This window comes from Drosophila ficusphila, unplaced genomic scaffold, assembly GCF_018152265.1.
Source record: "Drosophila ficusphila isolate 14025-0441.05 unplaced genomic scaffold, ASM1815226v1 contig_791, whole genome shotgun sequence".
Classification (NCBI taxonomy): domain Eukaryota; kingdom Metazoa; phylum Arthropoda; class Insecta; order Diptera; family Drosophilidae; genus Drosophila; species Drosophila ficusphila.
Window position 1 is genome coordinate 20,480,754 of NW_025064737.1, and position 23,275 is coordinate 20,504,028.

The 23,275-nt window shown below is 40.6% G+C and overlaps 1 protein-coding gene across 12 annotated transcripts in view; it reads right to left on the reverse strand.

Annotated features, from left to right (window-relative positions):
* LOC108095768 (low-density lipoprotein receptor) overlaps positions 1–23,275 on the reverse strand; it is a 31,529-nt gene that overhangs the window by 5,568 nt on the left and 2,686 nt on the right. For 3 of the 12 annotated variants that reach the window (XM_017197003.2, XM_017197006.2, XM_017197002.2), the window contains exons 3-9: positions 17,362–17,502; positions 8,918–9,037; positions 5,293–5,412; positions 4,531–4,757; positions 2,079–3,470; positions 1,455–1,653; positions 1,103–1,195 (exon numbers count right to left, since the gene is read on the reverse strand). In XM_017197003.2, the coding sequence (XP_017052492.1) occupies positions 1,103–1,195; positions 1,455–1,653; positions 2,079–3,470; positions 4,531–4,757; positions 5,293–5,412; positions 8,918–9,037; positions 17,362–17,502 (2,292 nt within the window). Of the gene's footprint in view, positions 1–1,102; positions 1,196–1,454; positions 1,654–2,078; positions 3,471–4,530; positions 4,758–5,292; positions 5,413–8,575; positions 8,696–8,917; positions 9,038–13,255; positions 13,481–14,849; positions 14,965–17,361; positions 17,503–23,275 lie in introns of those variants that run through there. The other 9 variants (XR_001771677.2, XM_017197007.2, XM_017197012.2 and 6 more) reach the window with 8 other exon arrangements.

The following is a 23,275-nucleotide window of genomic DNA, read 5'->3' on the forward strand; positions in this document are numbered from 1 at the left end:
CTGCTAAATGTGGGTTTATTAAAAATAATGATACGGCTTTTAGACGAGGCAACCGAAAATTCTAATTTGAATCAATAGCTGTAACAAAACGTTGGATGAAAATGGCACAACACCAAAATACACACACACACATCGAAAATAGGGTAAAATGGGCCTAAATGGTCTGTGTGGTCGGGAATATTTTTAGGGATAAACCGCCAGGGGGTAATTCACTTTTGCAAACGTTTCGACCAACCGTCGACAGCTCGAGGTGTTGACAGTGCCAATTTGCTGGGAGGGCGATGATGATAGCGATGGCGATGACGAATTTCTGGTTAAACTATTTGCCATCCTCTCTCCATATCACTGCGTGTGTGTGAGTGCGAATGAGTGTGTGTGTGTTTTGGTTGCGTTGCTTATGTACAATTTAATTTCATGGCGATTTGTCGACGACGACTCTGCCTTCTGCCGTCTGCCGTCTGCTGGTGAAATGTCCTGGCTGCCGTTGCGGTTGTCAGTCGTTCATCATTCCGCCGCTCGCATCCGAATCCATGTCACTCTGCTCTGGCGAGCAGTTCGCAGTTCGCAAATTGCACGGAGGAATTCACCCGGGTCCGGGTCCGGGTCCGGGTCCGGGACTCCCGACTCCCCGAATAAGTGCTGGATATAAGTCGTGGGGAATCTGGGTGGTCCTGCTGCCATTAAACATGTCACCAATGCTTCCCTTTTGTGGTTTTTGCACTGTGTGTGAACCCGATATTTATGTTTTACGCTCCCCACTTTGCATGAGTATTTGGGCCAAAGTTCGTGTTTGTTGTTGTGTGCATTTTGAGTGATTACGTCGATATCATTGATGTTGATTTATGATGATGACGATGGCCGCCTGCACGTGTGTGCGTAAATATTGCTCGAGAAATTGTCGCAAAAAATGACGAACGAAATTACAAGTTCGATGAAAGCAGGTGATACAAGATATAGGATGTTTACAAGGACATAAGCAGGCATGAAACAGGGGAACTTGAACAAAATCAACACCATTTAGGGAAAGTTCGATTGTATTTTTTTCTATACATGTAGTTTAACCCTACACAACCACCACCTTTTGTAAGAAAGTGTCGCATACCCGGCGCTTCACTGTGCGCATCTTGAGGTAGTTCTGTGGCTGAACTGTTCGTCCTGTGAATCGGTGCGGTAGGACGCACACTTGGGACTCGCACTACAAACAAAAAGTTAATTCAATAGAAATAATGAGATCCGAAAAGGTGTAAATGCAATTCATTGAAGTGCGCAGTGCAGTGGGCCACTTAAAATGCCGCAACCGCAACAGCAAACCGTTTCTGTATCTGCACGCTTCAGCCGGCTGAATGTTGGCCAGCAGAACCGCAAAACGCGGCCATCGGGGCGGCCAGTTCGAATGCAATTACGAAATCCCCCCTCCCGCGAAATTCCCAAAGAACACGGTCAAATCTACTTACGATCTTCGACGCACATGAGGCCGTCGGCCATCAGTTTGAGGCCCGTGGGACAGGCGCAGGATATGCGAGGACTCCGCTCGTTAATCCTGGGCGCTGGCAGGCAGAGATGAGAGCAGTGGCCATTGACCGACTGGCAGTGGTTGACGCCATCGGGCTGGCGGTACGGGTGGTACACGTGCACCACCATCGGATGTTCCATCTGCAGGAGAAAAAAAGGTGTGAATAAGCAACGGTTTTCAAACGGAAACTAGGTTTCTGTTGGTAAAAGTTTTTGAAAATCCATGAGGTAATAGGAAGGCATACAACGTTTCTTTGGTATATTATCACTCTCTTTTAAAGAATTTTAAATAACAAAACTCATAATGATATTAATGAAAATTATACCATTCAAGATATACTATGTTTTATGAGTAATTATATTCAGATATAAATTGATGAGTGTGTACATCGTACAAGGAACGAATTAATACGATAGCGTACGTAAAGATTTGATGAGACATACTATTTTTATATGAAATTAAAATAAATTCTTTTTAAATTTACTATCAGAAGTAGAACAGCTTCCTGCTTTGATAATTTAATTCAAGTAAATGTTGTTTATTTATGAATCGGGCAAATGCTTACCATGTGCGTCGCTGTGACAGCTTGTACATCTTCCCCGTTGAACTTGTTGGCCTTGAAGACGGCCTGTTTGTCCCAATCCGTCCAGTAGACGTAATCCTCGAAGGTGGTGATCGAGAAGGGGTGCTTCAGGTATTCCTCGGAGGCGAGAACTTGCCTCCTTTGCGAGCCATCGTAGTTGGAAGAGGAGATGGAGTTCAGCTTGCCGTCCACCCAGTAGAGGCGCTTTTGAACCAAGTCCAGGGTGATGCCATTGGGCCACTTCACATCGTAGCTGATGATCGTGGTTCGATGGGAGCCATCCATGCCCGCTCTCTCGATCCTGGGCGATGCTCCCCAGTCAGACCAGTACATCCAGCCCTCGATGGGATCCAGGGCAATTGAACGCGGAATGTCCAGCGCATCCTTCACCAGAACCTTGCCCATGCTGCCCTCGAAGTTCGTCAGCTCAATGGTGCACTTGGCGGTGTCCGTGTAGTAGACGTGGTTGTAGATCCAGTCCACAGCCAGGCCATCCGAGGTCACCGAGGACTTGGACAGCACCACGGTCTTCTCGTTGCCCTCATCGATCGGAGCCTTGTAAATGCTTTTCGTGGTGACGTCGCTCCAGAAAATCATTCCTGTGCGGAATACGAAATCCAAAGCAGTGGCTGACTTTGTACTATTTACTATAGAAGTCATTTCCGGGCGATCGAGAGAGATCTTGCGGATGTCATGACGTCTGGCGAGGAGCAGGGAGGCGTGTCCTTCGCTGGCCTTGCACCTTGTGTGATTACTTAGCAGTCTCATGTAGCCCGCCTCGCACTCGCACTTGAAGGCGCCGATCTCATTGACGCACACCTGGGAGCAGATGCCATGGATCTCACACTCGTCGATGTCCACGCAGGTGTGGTTGTCCGCCGCGAGCTTGTAGCCTTCGTGGCACTCGCAGCGGTGGCCCACCTTAAGGTCAACACATTGGTGCATGCAACCGCCGTTCTTGGAGGCGCACTCGTTCACGCCGCACTTGCCAGCGGGTTCGTCCTCGCCATTCGGGCAGTTCTTCCTGCGATCGCAGACCTGGCTAAGGGGGATGCACTGCCCTCCACCGCAATCGAACTCGGTGGTGGCGTTGCAAGTCCTCGGGACCGCATTGATGTTGCACTTCTTCTCGTCACTGCCATCCGGACAGTTCCTCTCACCGTTGCACGTCAAATGGCCGGCGATGCAGCTGCGATCGTCGCACTGGAACTGATCCGGACGACAGGACACGGCGGGGCAGCGCTCCTGCGACTCGTCCTCGCCATTGGGACAGTCGGCCTCTCCATCGCACAACCACGACATATCCAGGCAGGTGATTAAATCCGAGCACTGGAACTCGTGCCTCTGACAAAAATTGATTGTGCGGGAGCAGTTCTGTAAAAAGGAGAAAGACAACAGTTTGATATATACATATTTAAAAATTATATCATTATTCAGTCGGTTGGGTACTTAAAAATACCTAAATACAATTTCAAGGATATCGTCCTTTAACAGGCTTCCCCCAGAGAGATGAATCTCTGCGCGTGGCGAGGATAAAGGAAGTTAACTTTACTGCTGCTACAACAGTTTGCTTTTCTTGTTAAGTGCCAACCAAATATTCAGGCAGCTAAGCTCGGTTCACAAACACACACTCTCATGCAATAGCACGCACACACACACGCATATACACATACATATATATAGTAGGTCCCTGTGGCCGTTGCCTGCATTTTTTGTGTTGCATACTTTTAAGGGATGTCTGAAAGCATTTTCCACATTTTATACGCTCTGTAAGAAGAGTTATTGGACGCACTAGATCTTTGCAACATGTATTTAGTTCTACAATTTCATTTCATTTAAAAGTGCATTTTATATCTAATTTTGTTTGATAGTTCTGTGTTGATAGTTCTATGTTTATATATTCTGCACACCATACTTTTACTCGATGTCGAAAACAGCTTAAAGAGCATTGAAAAAAGGGTTTGCTGGGATAGTTTCCCCTAGTGTTTTTATTGCCATTCGGTGCCGTAGAATTTCGGGCACACCCTACTGACAACAAAAGCCATGCGTCATACATATAAATGTTTATGGGAAACAGTTGCCGACACGGTCCTCGTCGTCGTTGCCAGTTTTGAATAATGCTCGCGTCTTGCATAATTTATGCTTCCTAGCTCGCTCCACACAAATACATATTTATATGCGAGGGCTGTTGAACAGCTCGGTGTGTGTGTTGTGCCTGTATGTGTGGCTTGATAATGTGCTCCTATCAATTTTCATTGCAAGTTGAAGGTAAAGGGTAAAAGAGTTTCAAGCTACTGAAATATTACGTTTTTGTTTGATTATTTGACCAGCTGTTTTATCGTAATTTGTTTGTTAAATGCTGAAGAACATGTATACTTTGATGGAACCAAATAGTGTTTACAGATTAATTTTTTAAACTAATTGTAAAGCTTACCCGTTCATCTTCGCGGTCTCTGCAGTCGGAGTCTCCGTCGCAGCGCCACATTGCAGGGATGCAGGTACCGCTGTTACATTTGAATTCATCCGCGGTGCATTCCGGCTTTGTGCCGCAGTTCTTCTCATCCGAGTTGTCGCCGCAATCGTCGTCATCGTCGCACACAAAGCGATTCTGGATGCAACGTCCGTTGCCGCAGGTGAACTCGTCCGAGCGACACGTCCGATCTGCACAAAGTTCATTACAATGATTAGCTCGGCTTTTTCGATGCGATTTCGGGGAGGATTTCGTGATTAGATTAGTTAGTTAGTAGATGGAATGGGATGGGATGGAATGAAGTGGGGAATTGCTTGAGCCACAAAGAGTCAGGCTTTGGGGCGGGAACATTTGCTTGGGAAAAGCCAACACCATTACAAAAATTGCCAACAAACAAAGAAAGCATATAGGATATGGAAGGGATGTGAAAGTGACAACAACAGAAACAGCGCAAACACAGCTATCCAAAGTGTTGCCTTCATGTGTGTGCGTAAATATTTGTGCTTTATTGCATGCGAGTTTTAGCATAGCATAGCATCACACACAAGTTTCAGGGAAATGTGTTCATGGCACACTTAAGTGCAGGGAAAAATACACTACAGTCTACGGGAACAAAAAGCAACCAACACCAAGCATAAAAGGGGAAAAATCCAAATAAAATTCCGTTATTAAAGCAACCAACACCAAGCAGTAAAAGAGGCTAGGAAATAATCGGTTATGGCTTACTGCACTGGGCCTCATCGCTTCCGTCGCGGCAATCTTTGGTCTGATCGCACATCCAGGACAAGGGAATGCACTCGCCCCCGGACTTGCAGGCAAACTGCTCGGGCGAGCAAGTTGGGCTTCCTAAAAGAAAGTAGATCGAGATATTTTTGGAGTTGAGAGTTGTGTAGAGTATGAAAGTATTTCAAGGTGTCCATTTCCCACAATATATAAGTTTTGTGAGACAAACGTTTCTGAAACTAAATAAAATAAATAAAACAAGTTTACAAGATTATTTCACTGCTCATTCTGCATTATCTAAAGAAACTTGAAGAGTTGTCTTCCAGGATACAATCATAAAGGGACCGAAAAAACCCTCTAACTGCCTGGCTAATGGCACTTATTCTCCTTGAGATAGGAAGGCCGCCTTAAAGTAGGCAACCGAGGGCTGTCCTGTAATTAAGTTTATAAGCAGCTGCCGTTCGGAGGCGGGGATAGCAACCGTTCTCCGAGTGGTAAACATAGTTGTCATGCCGACACACAGGCGCAACCATTCGGGGGCTAAACAGTTGGCATTTTATCTAGGCAGTAATTAAGACATTATCAGCCAACACTCCATAAAGTTAAAACGCACACATGCGTATGCATTAAAGCAATTATCGCACACCCTCACACAAGAGAGAGAGACCTCCATTGAAGTTATCCTTGCCAAAGGAGCGGACATTAAACAAAGCTGACAACGCTCCCACATCCACACACCCACACACTCACACACACTCACACGTACACACACAGAGGCACATTAAAACGCTTGTGTTTAACCCTTAATGCGTATTAGTGTGGCAGTTCTCCGTGCCTCGCTTCCGTTCTTTCGCTTTCTTTCTCTCATTCATTGCCTACACGGTGCTTTGTTCCACGCTGCGTATGTGTGATTTTCGCTGATATGATTATGTACGTACATCCCCGCTGCGACCGTGTATGCGTGTTGGCAATAAAATCTTATGTCTGAGCCACATATTTGAATATGCTTTTTGGCGTTTTGTCTGCCTCCTCTTCCCTTTCCCCTTTCCCTTTTTCCTTTCCTGCCTTCTGCCTTTGTCCTTCGTCCTTGGTCCTGTCTATTTGTTTACCGTTTACACGTGCTCGGCGTACGGCGGAAATTTCTGACATCGTTGCAAATAAATTAATTTATTATTATTCGCTTCTTGGCATTCGCCATTTTTGGCGGTTGCTTAGCATGTACAACGCGTCGTATGCGTGATACGCCTTTAATTGGAATTTACTGTGACCAGCTTACCGAATTTATTCGTCGTTCGCAAGCTGAATATTTACAGAAATTGCAAGGATGCCAGCGAAAGCATTCCGAAAATTTTGTTAAATATTCGATTTTCTTTTTTAAAAGGCTTGGGGCGGCATTCACATTAAAATCATTTCCCGTTAACCTACCGCCTTTCATGGTCAGTTGAAAAAACTTTTTGATTATATCGTTTTGCCCAGGCAGCCGATATATATTCAATTATCCAATATCATTTTGCCAACCATAATTTATGGCTTCATTACATTTTCCCATGGCTTGCAAGGAAAACATTCACCGGGGGGCCTTCGTGTACGTACGGGTGTGTATAAAACTTTCCATTTTCATCCATTCGGAGGTAACTACTTGGCTGAATGGACGTTTCATTCTCGTGAGTCCATGGAGACTCAGCTTCTTCCTCGACTTCAGCTTTTGTGAGTCCTGGCAGAATCAATTTGCTGTCGTGGGTCGCAGTCAATGGACCACCGAGGTCACCCCCCTTTCCCCCAACCCTCTTCCCCCTCCCCCTTCTCCTTTCCATACTCACACATCCTGCCAGAACTTTGGTATTGTATTCAATAGCATTTTCTTGTTATCTGACGCCAAACCCCATATACTTGCAATTTGATTTTAATTTTATTTAAAATGCTTTTTAGACCATGTACAAGACATGTCCTGGTCGAGTGCAGCTGCCACGCCCCCTTCCCCATCCCTGTTCCCGTTCCGCCCGCCCCCCAACACCCCCCAACTCCCAGGCACTTGAAAGCCAATGAAGCTTAATGCCTTTGTGGGGCAGTTTGCGTTTTGTTTATTGTTCAATTCTCCCCACTCGTTCCCCCCATTCGCTCAACGGGAAGTAAAGTTCCCACATAATGGTAAACAAAGATATGAAGAGTCCGAGTGGAGTGTTAAATGGAATTAAATAACGGGGCGGGAACGATAGCTGAAAGTATCAGTTTTTGAGGGAGTAATCCTTCCCAGCGAGCTGAAATTGTTGTCCGCAAAAACCAAGTTAAATTAAGATTCACAACGGTAGCTGCATGAAAGCAGAAATGTCAACAAGGTTTGATGACAATTTTAAAGCACATAAAAGTCATAAAAAGGAACACATATCCATTTACATGAGTCGGCGCAGCTTTATGTATACACACATATACAGTTTTCATGAATGCAATAGTAGCAAAAGTTTAAGAAAACTAAAAAAAAAGTGAGAACTTAATCAAAATTGTAAGTAAACATTTCCGAAATCTCGGAGGAGAAAGATTAATTTTGTAATTTAAAGCATATTTTTAATAACATTTAAATATATATATGCACACAAAAAATCTACTTTAAAATATATTTTTTTTTATTTAAACAACAGAATTATTTGTTGTTGTATTTTATATTTTTCTTTTTTTTGCCTGATAACTGCTACTATTTTGAGCACAGCTGTGTACCCTGGCCTCCTGGTAGCCAAACTGTGAGTCGTATAAACCACAGGCTCAATTTGGAGCTGCGTTCGCCTTTTGATTACCGCTTTTTATTTTCATCAAGGATAACATCATAAAAATCGCATCATTTTTTCAATTACTTCGCTGAAATTTGCTCCGACATAAAAAGATTTTCCCTCCTCTTCTCTGACCAAGCCCTCCCATATAGTTGGAAAATTATGTCACAGACAATAAACCACTAAACAAGTTACTGTGCATAAAAATGCGAAGAGGAAAGTGGAAAACGTCCAAAAAGGAAAGAAGAAAAGAAGTGCGCCTAATGCATAAATACAAATTAGTTCCGCCGATGGTCACGTCGCGATATTGTCCGCAAGGACTGACATTAATTTATGGTCTGGTCAGTCCCAAGCAAGTCATAAAGTCCCGTCCAGATCTCCGGGGTGAACCGGGGTTCTTCATGGGGCGTGCATTTAAATTTCGATTAAGTGACCCAGCTTCTCTTGCTTTTGGTTTTAGTGATGGGCAAATCCTCCAGTTAGTATGCAAATGTGAGGAGAAGTAATTCATTCTTTTCGCTTACTGCCACATTCCAATTCGTCGGACCCGTCGCGACAGTCCAAGTCGCCATCACATCTAAATTCCCGGTGTATGCATTGCTCACCATTTTTACACATAAATCTCGAGGGAGAGCAAAGACCCCCTGTCCATATTGTAAAATTCTTACTAATAATTTTTTATTAAGGGAACTATAGATATCGGCTTAAAGGAAATTTTCGAGTATTTTCTTTTGTCTGGTTGATAGTTCATAATTGGTTATTATCAAAATATTATTGCCTATTTTACCAATTATCTCGATTACTTTTTCAACGTTTTTTTTAGCCGATATCTACCGCTTGTATTAAAAATAATGGCTGATACTTACGGCAGAGGCTCCCAGCTTCGTCGCTTCCATCGGCGCAGTCGTTCTCCCGATCGCAGACCCATCTTTGTGGAATGCATCTTCCGGAGCTGCAGCGGAAATGCTCCTCGCTGCAAGTCGACTCTGCAAGGGTAAATGTTTGAAATCAATTTTACATAACTGCTGGAGATAATGGCTTCGATAGAATATTCCCATAAATATGTATATGCTCCCGCACAGCATGGCTTGCAAACTTTTAATGCTCGAATGGTTAAGTGTGTCAAAAATAAATGTGATTTTTATGTTCCTGCGGCTTCCGCTTCAGCTTTTGTTTTAATAGTTTTCTACCATTTTATGCATAGTTTACTTTATGACTTTCCCGTTTAAATGCACCAGCAGTGGACTTTAAAGGGCTAACGAACATTCCAAAAATCTTAAACTGGTTCGCTTTAAGGAAAACAATTTGTTTGGTTGACTAAGTAAAGGAAATGCAATCAAAAGATAAAAGGAATTCTTGATTAATTTAAGTTTGTGTCGTTAAACAATTGACAGCAGAATGTGTTGTGGGCTACTGTTAAGAAAACTAAATTACTTTTGTTAAAATTCATATTTAAAATATTTTATAAAGTACTTAGTGAGCTTTGAGCTAATCTTATTGTTAATGTTGCAGCTTTTTATGTTTCTAGTATAATGGAAACAATTTGGCTTTTAATTCAAACGAATTCCCTTGAATGACATTTGCATTCCTTTCAACATGGCTTTAAGAGGATCCCAGTTTGCTCCGCCGGTTGAAGTTTTAGCCCCCCAAACGACCGAGAGTCGTTTGCCATAAACTTAAGCGCAAGTTTTGTGGCAGCACCGAACTCCGGTGCACAACTGTAGCCCCCGGAAGCCCCAAAACCAAACCCGTACCCGAAGGGGAAGCCAAATCCCAGGGGAATCAGACTCACAGCCGCCGCAGTGCGAAAAATGCGCATCACGTTCTGCGTTTTGCGTTTGGGGATTCAGAAAACTGGGAAACAGGGAAACTGGGAAACGGAAAACGTTCTGGGGTGTATTTACCTAGACAGCGGCATTTAGCGTCCCGAAAAGAACATTAAAAAAGGCTGAGAAGGGGGATTAGTTTCACGGGGTTTGCTTTTGGTTTGATTTAGTCTGTACTTAATGAGCAAAAGCATCGCCGCAAGTCAAAAGAAATGATTTAAATATTTATAATTGCATGATATCATATTGCGGTGTGGATAATTTTAATTGTGGAACATTTTCTTGCTCAAGTTCAGACCAAACATATAATTGATTTATTTGTTAATAGGAAAACGAAAAGACTGTCATAAGCAGCAAATTACACACAAGATTAAAGACATTATTATCCTCAGTTAACGCACAAACAAACATTTTTCATGAGCAATTTGCTATTTCTTATTACACAGAAAGAAACATATAGCCATTAAATGTGTGATATTAAGGACTTCTATATTCAAATTACCCTAACTAAACTTGAAGACATAAATCGTACTTGAAATAAATCGAATTTTTATGCCACTAACATGCTTTCAATGGGCGTTTTTCTCCACAGAAATTATACTTGTAAATGGCCCCTGTTTTAGTCGGTCAACAGTTTGTTGAAGTACATATATCTAAATAAATGTATGCGTTTTTTGTTCCTGTGCCTAAAAGCACTTTTCGCAGCTGCTTTGCCACTTGCCACCCAGATGCAAACTTCATTATTTACAGTCTGCCGCGTCGCGACAACGTTGGGGCAAAAGGTTTGGGGCTTTCGTGGGGTAACAAGTTGGCGCCAAAGTGGGGTGTCCCTGCCAGACAGGCTCTTAATTCCCGATAGCAACGTTCGCGGGAGGAGGACTGGCTCCCTGCAGATTATGCAATTCATTTAAAGTGCTTTCGCCGCCGCGAGGCGAGAAAATCTGATGTCAAGTCGCGCGAAAATGAATGGCACACCTGCGCCGGTAAAGTCGACGTCTATCTGACTTCTCACAAATATTTATTAAACTCCAGTGCAACACATCGATTTTGGGTGGCGCGGGGGTTATCGCAAATTGAGGTTCCCAACTGGCGACAACAAAAGTGACAAAGTCAGCCGACTTAAGGCAGAGCAAATACATCGAAAACTTTCCATACAGACACCGAGAACTAACCTCGACAAAGTTTGGTAACAATGCAGGACCTTCCTTCCCTTCCCTTCAAGGAGCAGGACACCAGTCCCCAAGCTCATTTACAGGCCGAAAGCTTGGTGCTTGGAAAAGTTGCCTTGTACTTGGGAAGTGTCCAAGGGAAAAAAGGAAAAGTTTTTGCGGTCATTCATCGATTTGGCGCATTAAAAGTTTTCTGATATTTGCCGTTTTCCAATATCCTCTCGACTTCCTTTTGTGCAAATGTATTTTGTAAAATTAATGTAGGAATTAAGTCGGCTTGGGATGTGGATGTGACGTCTTAAAAATTTCACAAATCTAATATTCACTTACAAACAAAACAAACCCAAAAAGAAACGATGTAACATAAAGTATTTTTATTGATTCGCGGGTTTTGGGATTGGAAGATGTCCTAATGAAGTTTGTCTGTCTGCCGGAGCATAAATTGAATTGTCCGATTCATTTAAACGGCGGAAGACAACAAAAAATGAAGAGAAACAGGGAAAATGCGAAAGTAAATTTCACTTTTACCCGCAACTTCTGCTGACCCTCATCTCGTCCTGTCTCGTCTCAATAAATAAATGAAAAATTTGTGCCACAGTTAAGGGGATTTTCCTTTTTCACTGTTTACAATTGTTTTTCTCCCCCGCTTTTTTATTTATTTATGTTGTGCCTTTGTTTAGAGAAGTATCTGCTTCCGCACACAGCGGGTTGTGTCGTAAAAAAAAGGCCCGCCGCTTGTTGTTTATGGCACCTTTTTCCACTTTATTGAAGTTGTACTCCGCCTCAAGTATTTCAATAAAAAAAGAGCGGGCAAATGTGGCGGCTAAGGGTTTTGTTTTCGGCCTAGGGTACATGATACCATGCCAGCCATCATAAATCATTCGCGGAGCAGAGGCCAAGAGTCACTCTAATGAGGCAAACTTTTGTGCTTCATATGGTGTGGCAACTGTTGCTGAAAATCGGACAGTGCAACAAATGGCCGCGCAATCGTGTTTTAAATGTTTGCCAATTTATATGTTAAATAAACTTGTTTCGGGAAGCGAGGCCAATAAATTGAATCGCGGATTTAGGGGGAAAAGGAAGGAGCCGTAACGTATTTGAAAAGTAATTCCCGTTTCTGTGAATTCCTGGCCAACTTAGGACCCAGACACTTCGATGGATTGCTGCGCTTAAAAATGTGCGGCATACATAATTTATGGCTTTCGGAAAAGGACAAGGACTAACGAGCAACGAACAGGCCAGGGATGTGTGACTGAAGTTATCTTAGGCCCGCAGTCGGCGCCCAGAATCCAGCAGATACACACACACAAGTATGTAGGGGATTGAGCTCCTCCTTTGAAGCGCTTTGCTTTAGATTTTTCACAATCTCACTGGGCGGGTTGCCACCCGCCAGCTTATCAGCTGCCTGGTTTTTCCAAATGTGCTGCATGAATATTTATGCCCCCCGATATCGAACACTAGCACTCCCACGACCAATGTGGGTGTCATCCACACCACATGGTGTGAAGGCTGTTTGAAAGTCCGGGAGCGTCTTCGCTGTCTTTTGTCCTTTGTCTCTGTCGGCTCACGCGGCGTATGAGTAACGCGGCTTCGTTGTTAACGGCCAGCCGGAGCTAAGTTGCCTATAAGATATTTATTTATTTACTGACTTCTAAGGCATTATTTTTGTAATTTCAATGGAGCAGGCATCGATTCCCGCCCACATCCCGTGCCACGCCCATGCATAAAAGATAGCGCCCACTGAGCGACAATAACAGTAAATTGAAATACACTTGAAGCTGGTAATGGGTCCGGGGTTTTTATTATCGAAAAACTTTGCCCGCTTGGTATTTGTTCAGTTTCTGCGAAGAATACAATAATAAGATTACCGACCGGAATCGCATCAGCTTTGAATGCTTATAAAAATTAACCGAACTTATCATTTTGTAAAATATTGTCCTTGAACTTGTATTAACACATTCCAAAAACGCAAATGAAATTCAAAAATGATAAAGTTTATAAGAAACATGTTTTCTCAGTAGAGATCCTCGTACGAATTTCAAGAATTAAATTGAAATCTTCATTGGGTGATAATAGATTTCTTAAGTAGAAAGATAATGCCATGAAAAACAACTGCAATTGGGAATCCCAGCTAAGCATGATAGTCTTTGTGCTAATCTGATTTGCGGAAATTACCATGGCACAATGATAACCCATATTCCCATCATACCCGATTCGGATGCGCTGGCAGAGTGTTGTGGCACTAATCCGGTGATGAGCAGCAGGAAGGAGAAGCCCAGGATGCTGCGTATTGGTCCCATGTCGGTTCTTCGGAGGCTCTACTGCCCTACTGCAGTGCGATGATATTCGCGCCTAAGTGCTCGGCTGAATTATTAAATTAAATTGCTGTTTATTCGGGTTTGTTGTCGCGCGAATGTTTGCACTGGGCCGTCTGCTGCGAACGTGTAATCATAATTATTTTAAATGGCAGTCAAGTGGTCGGCCAGCAAAAATGGCAGCCGGAAATATCATTATAACATCAGCAAGGCCAGAAGCAGTGGCAGTAACTCAAAAGTAGGCAACTGTTTTCCGCTCACAAATAGCACACAAATTTATGCCTGCGAAAACGTCAGTTTAATTGGTTTCATGTGCACCGAAATCATTGAAGTTTTTCCTTTCAAACGTTTAAATTGAATTTATGTGGTGGTTTATTAATGGCTTTATATTATACGTAAATATTGCTCGGTGTTTTCCTGGTTAATATCGCTATTATTCTGTTTATATTATTGTTTTTTCATAGAGAAGCAATTGTTCAATTTGTTTCTCTTTATCGCCTTACTCAAATAAACATTTTTATACCCGAAATGCTTTAACACTGTACAAGTCTTAATTATATTTTGAGTTTTGCTATCGTTGTTTTTACAGTTTGCGCAATTCCCACGCGTTTAACGCTTTAATTAAGCCACTTTTTTATGTCTAGTTGTTGTTGAATAATTATGAACGTGGTTGCTTTATCACAACTTCAGATAATCCCCGCACGGAACTTTTTTTTCCAGGACAGTTGAGTTAAGCCACGTTGAGTGTTTACATTTAATTGCAATTTTGTACTTTGACATGTCAGCAGGAATTAAAACGATTTCAAACGCTTCACAGCAGGGAATTTAAAATGAAAATTGATAATAATAAATAACAATTATGACGGATTAAAGCAAAGGGAAAGTGTGAAGATTAAGTGCTATTCAAGTGGCTTGTAATTCGAAATGCTGCTAATTTGGCAACTTTCTGGTATTTGGTTTGCGTTCGGTGTCAAGTTCATGTAACCCAACTCAAAACAAAGGCAAATCTTTGCAAATCAGAACAAAATTATGCCAACCCGTAAAGAGCGTTTCTAAGAGATGAGCCGAAAAAAGAGCGGGCGGGTGGCCCAAATGAAAATGTAATAAAAAGTGGCGCGCAGAAGCGTGAAAAAAACACAAACTCAAAAAACGGAAAGGGAAAAACACACACACACACACAGGCGCTGCGGAAAAGCTTCCGTTTTTGGGGAAAAAGCTGCTGTTGCTTTGAAAGCGGATGCCTTTTGATGTTACCGCCAAAGAGACGCCAGCAAACTGTTTTCAGTCTGTCTGCTAACGTTTGTCGGCCCGATTTGGCCTTGCCATTGATTTTTGTTGGCCGACAACAGCTGTTTAGGCCGCAGAATTTTGAATTAGATTTTATAATGGATTTTTTTATAAAATATATTTAAATATTTTAAATTGAATTATATTTTCATTTTGAATTATATTTTTATATTATTATTAAAATGTCACTTTTGAACCTACAATATATCACTGCTTCGCTTTATTATTATTTTTGCCGCCTTGGAGTCCTGAAATCTCAGTTATCCTGGCTTAAAAGCACGCACGTCCGTTTCTTTGCAGAGCTCGACGCAAACTGAGTTTTGTTTGGTCTTCGTTTCATCTGGATGGATTCAGTAGCATTTTTTTACAGCCTCCACGGCAGAGCTTGCACTCAAATGATAAGAGTTTAGCTCAAAGCTACCACTCAAAGGTTTTTCTCACTCGGTGAGTGAGTTAATTTGGCAATGGAACTTACAAAACCTTTTGGACTCCACCCTAATGGTGACTTAAATTTGCGCACAATTATTTCGTGGATTGTCAACACAAGTAAAAACCCTTAGACCCAATAACCTTATAGCACTTGTAATTAATCTAAAGTGTTACAAGCGGCGCCTTTTTTTTACAACAGGCGTCAACTAATTTAGTTCTGCTGATAAGGTTAGTCTTTGTCCCCTTGTTTCGATCCGCTGATCCGGGAAAACTATTGTTGTTTTCACATTTGATTTGAATCGAGCTTGAACCGCTTTTTGCTTTTTGCCAGCTACGCCGTATCAAATGATTTTGGCTGTCATCATCAAAAAAAAAAAGCCCAGGGTTCTATCGAAATATGAAAATACATTTGAGATTTGATTTATTCGCATACATCGAATTTATTTATTATTTATTTCGTACAATAAAGTGCATGCAATAACTTATATTTTTATTTAGTTTAAACTCACAAAAATTTGGATTTTTTTTAACGGAAGCATGTCCGCAAATATTTTAAATTAATGAAATTATTGCTTTTTATTGAGCAAATAACAGGAAATGAGAGAAATCTATTAAAGTCTTAAGGAAAATACAGTATTGATTGCATTTCACTATTTACAACACCTTAAGTGTTTTAATTCGAAAAAGGTTTTCTTATCAGTAAACTGTAACCTTTTTGATTTGTTGACAAATTAGCCCTTTCAGCTTTGCAAAACATCAGCATATGATTTCAATTCCCAATAATGCTATTAAATACTGTGAGCAATCAAGTGCAATTGAGATTTTTGTTCTCTGAGTGATTAAATCCATTCAGTTTGAGCACTTTTCAACCAGTTTATCATATAAGCCTGATGCAATGACTTTGGTAAATTGCACTTGACTTGCCTATAGTTTCCCCGAATAAGTCTAATTTCGAAAGGAACTGGCTTGCTGGATTGTTGGTAATTTACCAGGCGTGTTCTTGGCTTAAGACCCCTATACTGTATATAATTGCGTCTCTGCTGAGTTCTGTGCCTGAAGACTAAGCCCCAAGTCCGTACCCAATATTTACGACTCGCAGTGTTTGGAGCATTGCTGCCTGAAAGTAGGCAATGTTGAGTTTTTGGAAGCACAAGCTAAAAACAAAACCAACGAACCGTGGACCGTAACAGACTGGTCTGCTAACCAAACTTAAATTAAATACAGAGGCTAATAAAAAAACTAACACACAGACGGAGTGTAAAAATTAAATGAAAATAAATTCGGGGAGTCAGGGGATTTTGGGAATTCCGAGTCTTGCCTACATGACACTAAATAAACAGCCAGTTGTTACTTACTCAACAGCGAAGCCAAACAAATGGCAAAACACCAAAAAAGCAAAAAAAAAAAAACCAATACGAAAGCAAACAGGACACGCAGAGCGAAGTAAATGGTTAGTTCTGTGACATTTCTAAATTGAAAAACTACAAATGACTGACAACAGATTAGAGCGAGAGCGCACGTAGTTCGCCGGCAACAGCTGGGTTTCAGGTCCTGCCTCCGCCGTAAATCCCTATCCCGCTTTGAAGCCCCATTCCGTAGCCGGGACTTGACTTTGTAGATGCCATGGCCACACACACACAAAAAATAAATAAAAAAGAACACCAGCTAGGAGCAGAGAAATTGGCAAAACTTTCTCTTAAAAGGATACAGCTAGAAGAAACTCGCCTGGAAATACATTTTACGGCTGTGGCTGTTGATTTCTTTCAAGTGCGATGTTTTGAGCAACCTTTCGAGTGTATTTGAATAAGACAACAGCTGAAGTGAAGGCCTAATCAGAGCCGGAAAGATTCAAATTGAAAAAGAAAAACCCTGACAAGGACCGAGCCCTGTTGAGTTTTCGGTAGTTGATTTACACAAATTCAACGATCATCGTTGAAATGAAAATTCAGAATTCAGAAAGAACTAAAACATGTTTTCATATAAGTTGCATGCATGTGAAATCGATTTTACACACTCACAAGAAATTGTACTGTCTATTTTCAACTGACTATGCAATTTATTTTAATTTTTTGGTAACTCAATATGTTGCTTTTAATATACATACATTCATATTTATAATTACATTTATTTATAGAAGGAAACCATTTAAAGAGTTTAAAATTTAAAACTATATTGAATTTACTAGTTACTACCTGTTTTGGAGCATACAAATACACGTTTAATTTATGGGTTGAAGTAAGGGAATTTCTACATTGTGGTGGAGCTTTTCTCACTGTGCACTCACCTATGAACTTGCACTCCGCCAGACGCTCGTCACTGTGGTCCGGGCAATCGGAGTCGCCATCGCACACAAACCGTATGGGGATACAATCGCCGTTGGAGCACTGGAACTGCTTCTCACTGCAGTAGGTGGACAGGCTGTGCGCTGCAAAATCAAATGCATATTAATTAATTAAGTTGAAATCCTCGGGTTAGCCGCAGACTATAATTAAACGGAAACCGTAGTCGGGTCTCGTCCCACAGGGAGGGCCTAATAAAATTCATAACTAAAATTTAAGTTGAAAACTTTGGCTCGTTAAGCACACACTAAGGAGCAGGGATAGCGATGGCTTCCCAAGTTGGTAAGTGGGAAAATGGGGGGAAGGCGTTTGTTGACAAGCCTTAAAACCCTTTTTAATGAAAGCCGAGACTTGACAATAAACAAAAACTTGTAAATAATGAAATCCAGCCGAAGGGCGAGGCTTACACATGTCTATATACATATATATGTATATAAACGGGTAAGTGGGTGTTTCTGCGGTCTATGTTTCTGTGGTGGACCGCAAAAGGACCCCAAATTGAAGGCGCAAAGTTTTTGGAAATTAATAAGCGAGAATTTGATGGCAGCTAGTTGGAAAGTGTCGGCTGGGATTGCTTCATCAATCGTTTTACGGGCCACTTGACATTTCACTCGGCCGCTCTAATCTGTCTTTCATTTGCTGAGCCTCTGGCCCGATTAGCATATATGCTAAAGCCATGCGACTTTCGGTTAATGTGCCGCCATTATGCCAAAGTGTCTCAGTTCTGCGTGAGTGTGTGTGTGTGTGTGTGTGTGTTTGTGAGGTGGTCTATCCGCGTGCCATTTACCGTTTAATTGCGCGCATTTAACACAAATTGACAATTGCTTGGGCAACGTCACACTCACGCACGAGCTCACCGAGAAAGTCACGCACACTCTCACATGCTCCTTAGAGTGGACCTTACAAAATAACATACCCAATTTAAAGTTTTTGTTTTACAATTAAATATACCACGAACACAATAAAAATTTTACAACATATAATTTTTTAAGAATTAGAGAAAAATAGTGCAACTCCTTTAAACTGGTTTTGGTCCACTCCTTCGCCCGGATACATACGCATTTAATTGCAAAATCAGACCTGTCATGCATTTCCCTCAGCACACATACAAACTTCCAGGAGGAACTCACACACACTCACATTTTCAGGATGCTTGGGTGACACGCATTCTACGAAGATATGTGTGTGTCGGTTCATTATCTTGGGAAATTTAAGACACGAAAGACTTCAAATTCCAACTGCTAAAGCTTCAAATTTTTTAGCTGATTGTATTTCAGCTTCTTTTGGCTGCATTTTGCATTTTTTAGGTGCATGCATCTGTATTTATTTGCCAAAAAATATTCAACGCTTCTATTTCCCCGCCTTTTGCCGCTTTTCATTCTTGTGTGAGCTGAAAATATTTTATTAGTCTCCGTAAATTATTAAAAATGTGCGCACACACTTTGAATTTATGAAAAGAGTTTTGTTTGCTCCCGCTGTATGTGTGAGTGTGTGTTTGTGTGTGCGTACACTTGTTTGGTGCTCAGATATTGCAATTGCTTTTGTAGACGAATCTGTATGTAAATGTGCAATGCAATTTGCATTTTAAGTGAGTCGTTTAGTAGCTTAATTGAAATAAATATTAAAAGAAAATTCCCCATCCGATCCATTTGGCAGGGTTTAAACTAGTACGTGTGTGCTGTGCTAAAAACATTCGGAAAGTAAATTTATTCACCTTCTTTTAGCATGCTCTTTATTTGCTTGTCCAGAAATATATTTTATGGCTAGCAATTGGTTAAAAAATACACACAAATTAATAGTACAGTTTTCAACTGTTAAGCTAGTTTGTTTTAATTCGCAAAGGTAACTAAGAGCACACATTCTGAGAGCCTGAACTATTTATTGCAATGTTCTTAACAAAATGGTAAGTCAAGCTGCAAACAAAATTTTAATGGCAAGGCATTATTAATTAAAGAAAAGATATTCTGAATGTAAGTCCGTTTATGTAGGTTTTGTGTAAAAAAATAAAACAAAAGTAAAAGTTGACGCTTTTCCCTGAATGTTGCTTATCATTTTCCTCATCATTTACTTATTTCCACGGCAATTCACCCAGTTCTCTGAGCTAGCCATTTCAAACAAATTAAATCAGTGGGGCAACAATTTCTGGTGTGCTCGACAAAGACCACAGCCATGGAATCACTGCTTTCGCCGGCAATAGCGCCAATTTGATTGACAGAATCACAAATGTCCGACCAGCAGAGAAGAAACATCAGGCAACTGGCCAATTAAATGCTTAATGCGAAGTTCATTGAACAGTTTTATTTTACTTTATTCCTCGCTCTCGCCCAGGAATCAATCAGGAAAGAAAATGCTGGTCAAGAGTATTTCACATGAAAATTTCGCACCATTAATTCAATGACAGCAAAGGGCATGACAGGAGGGCTGTCTTGGTTAGCCAAGAGGGCGAAATAATAAACAGAAATCAGCGCAGAAGTCAATCAGAGTTCAAATCAATATAAATGCTTTATTAATGGCACGAAAGGTTGCCGATTTTTGTCCGTAACCTCCCGATTTGATTACGCCTGCAATCCTATTAATAGTTGGTGATTAATCACTGATTCGCCCATGGTCAACTACACCGCAATAACAGCGGGGTATTACGCAAATTAATCGAAATATTTCTAGTTCATTTAGATAAAATGGAACACCGCCATATATGATAGCGAAAATTTTGCACCTCACCGTCGCCGTCTGTAGATTAAAACTTTTTACGCACTGGTTTTAAAAATGTAATTATTCCATTTTCGGCTATACTTGTTTTTAGAACGTCACAAGCCTTTTAAGAATGGGAGTTTCCATTGCCCTTTAACACTCTTAAGTGAAATTAAAAGTACATTTTAACCTAAACTGGTTACTTTGTGATATTTGTGTTTGTTTTAAAAATTTACATGTTGACTACATAGTTCTGCTATAGTGCTTTAACTACTTAAAAGTCGGTAGGGAGTCATGGGGATTAATTGGCTAACTATGTGCTAACAACTTTAATATCTTTGTTGTTCTTAAATATTAGAATTTCATCGCCTGTTATGCAATCTCAAAAATCATTAAACAATACTATGCTAAGTTTAATAATAAATAGTCGTTTTATTTGAATTTATTTTCTTAGACATTAAAAATCGCTATTATAGGTAATCTTTTTTCAATTGTAATAATTACATTTAATTTTGAAATCATGGTATTGGAACTTTTTGATCCGTTTTGTTTTGGTCTTTTACAAAACAATTTTTTTCTATATGAGAATTAACTATCTTAATTGCTGGAAGCGCCTGCTGTTCACTTCAGATAAGACAGATAACCTTCTAAGTGGCAAAAAAAGCAAAACTAAAACCCTATCTATAGGACTACGATTTTGACCTTATCAACACCACGTAACGTTCCAAAACCTTTATAAATGGTTATTGTAGTATTTATGGCAGAAATAGATTCAGACTTAGTCATAAATTGATTTCCGAAGTAAGCGGAAGATTAATAAATTTTCTTATCGTATATGCGTCGAAAATAAGTTTCGACGAATAAGATAGTTAGAATTTTAATCTTGTAGTTCAGCATGATTAGCATGAAAAGATTAGGCTGAGTCATATATAGTCATGCAGCACTGATATTTTAAAATACTGTAGATACAATCTTTACATTTTTTTTTATATACATAAGTATTCGGACGCACCCCAACTATTATCTTATAATTATAATAATTTCGTGTGATTTTTTTCCACTGCGTTAGAGATAACATTTGAGTTGATAAAAGCAGGTACCTTTGGTACGACGATAAAGAATAATCAAATAATTGTATAATCATGTGAACATTGCGCTTTGGATATCATACCGTACAGTTGATACTCGTTTGGATCGCCAATTCTGAAACCCGAAAAAGTTCAAGTATTTTGGCTCTTAAAAGTCAAAAAATAAAGAGAAACTGGACTGCTCTTAAATGTTGGCAAGAGATGATAATTTGTTGGGTATGCTTCAGTACGAGTGTCATGTTATTGTTTTTGTTGCTGTTTCAGTTTCTGTTTAATGGGAAAAAAGGTGGCCTGATCGCTAACGTCATAGCCTTACCAAAACAGCTAAACAACATTATTAACAACAATAACAATTACTCACACATGTGTTGGCCCAAGTTGTTTGGGCGTTGAAAATGGCATTAAGATGACTCAGTACTATCTGCTAATAATGAATGATGTTCCTTATAGTTGCTGGGAATTTCGCCAACGTCATCAGCTGTGTGCTGTTAGATATAGCGCCAGATATAGCTTCCCCATAGGAATTTCAAATGCAATGAGATTTAATGGGAACTTTTTTTGCTATTGGCTAGCCAACACATCACGCCACCTTTTCGCCTTGTAAATGAGTTTGGCCCGTCGACGTTGCGTATGCGTAATATTTTAATTGAAAAAATAGAAAACCAATGAGGAAAGAGAAACCCGCTGGGCTGTATGGGAAATAGTGGCAAGTGGAAGGTCAAGAAGGGACTGACCATCACACCTCTTTGTGAGTTCTCATTAGACCAGCATTGAGATACAGTTAACACCGTTTTATTGTGTTTTGCATGCATCGCTTATGAAATTTGTCACTCGAACACGAACAATTGCATTGCACTTATTTGGTTTCCATTTGTGCGGGAAAACCAGTTTTCGACAAAAACAAAAAGAAAATCGTTTTTTGCCCCATAATTATACATAATGGCAAATGCTGTTGTAATTAAGGCTGCTCGGCTATAATGCAACACTCGCAACGAACTTCCAGGGACCAAGTTTTAAATGGACAGTCGCATCCAGAGCACGTGCAAATTCCAGGCATAATTAGCCAAGTTAATTATAAAAGTCCCGGCCAAGTTGAGACTGGCCGACAGTTTTTTTATATTTTTTTTTAATATCCAGTGAGCAAACTTGTTTAAATTCGATTTTGAAATAAATCAGCCCAGCCAGGAAGTCGAAGCCTGGGAACCTTACGTTGTCGCAGTCGGAGGCAGTCATTAAGCTGTCAAGGACGTGCCCAGAACTTGCTGCCAAATGAGAGTTGTCACTTTTACCCCTCCGCCCCCCGTTCTCATCCAAGTCTTCCAAGTAATTCGCACAGATTTCGATTTTACGGGTTCCAAGTTTAGTTGGACGGAAATAACTGCCATCTGGGCCTGCCGTGACCTATTTCCCCTATTAAAACCTGTCTAACCATTTATTTGACACTTGAGCTTCAGCCTTTATTGAATCTGTCGGAAATACAGCTAAAATGCATTTACTCATAAGTTGAATTGGTTATCTCTTCTGATTGGAACTATTTATAACGGCTAAAATTCATTTGACATAGATAGCGAACTATCTTACGATGCATCGGTTTTTAAATCGTTAGTCCCACTTTCAATCATCCGCATTTAACCTTTAAGCTGGGGCTATTGTCATGACCCAGCGTTATTCATTTTGTTTTTAACTTTGACATTCGCTGGGGTAAATTAAAGCGTTTAAATTTTTCATTTTTTGCCAATTTGAAGGTTTAACACAAATTTTTAAACAAGCTTGCTTAGACTTTATCGATTTGTGATTCCCCTACTTTGAATTTCATGAATAGGACTTCCTGGTTCAAAACTAATCAATGTAAACATGCCTTTCTTTTAAATTGTAAATTCTTGGATTTGTATTTTGACAATTGTCTAGAAAAGCTGCAAATTTTAAAGGTGGAGTTGAATGTTAAATGTCGCTGGGCAATAATTATAATTTTAAACGAGATGACGCAGCTATTAAGTTTAGCTCGGCAACTAAAAGTGTTTATAAATAAATCGAGCTTATTCCAGTTTTTATTGTAAGTGTTTATCTGCCACGTGCTGGA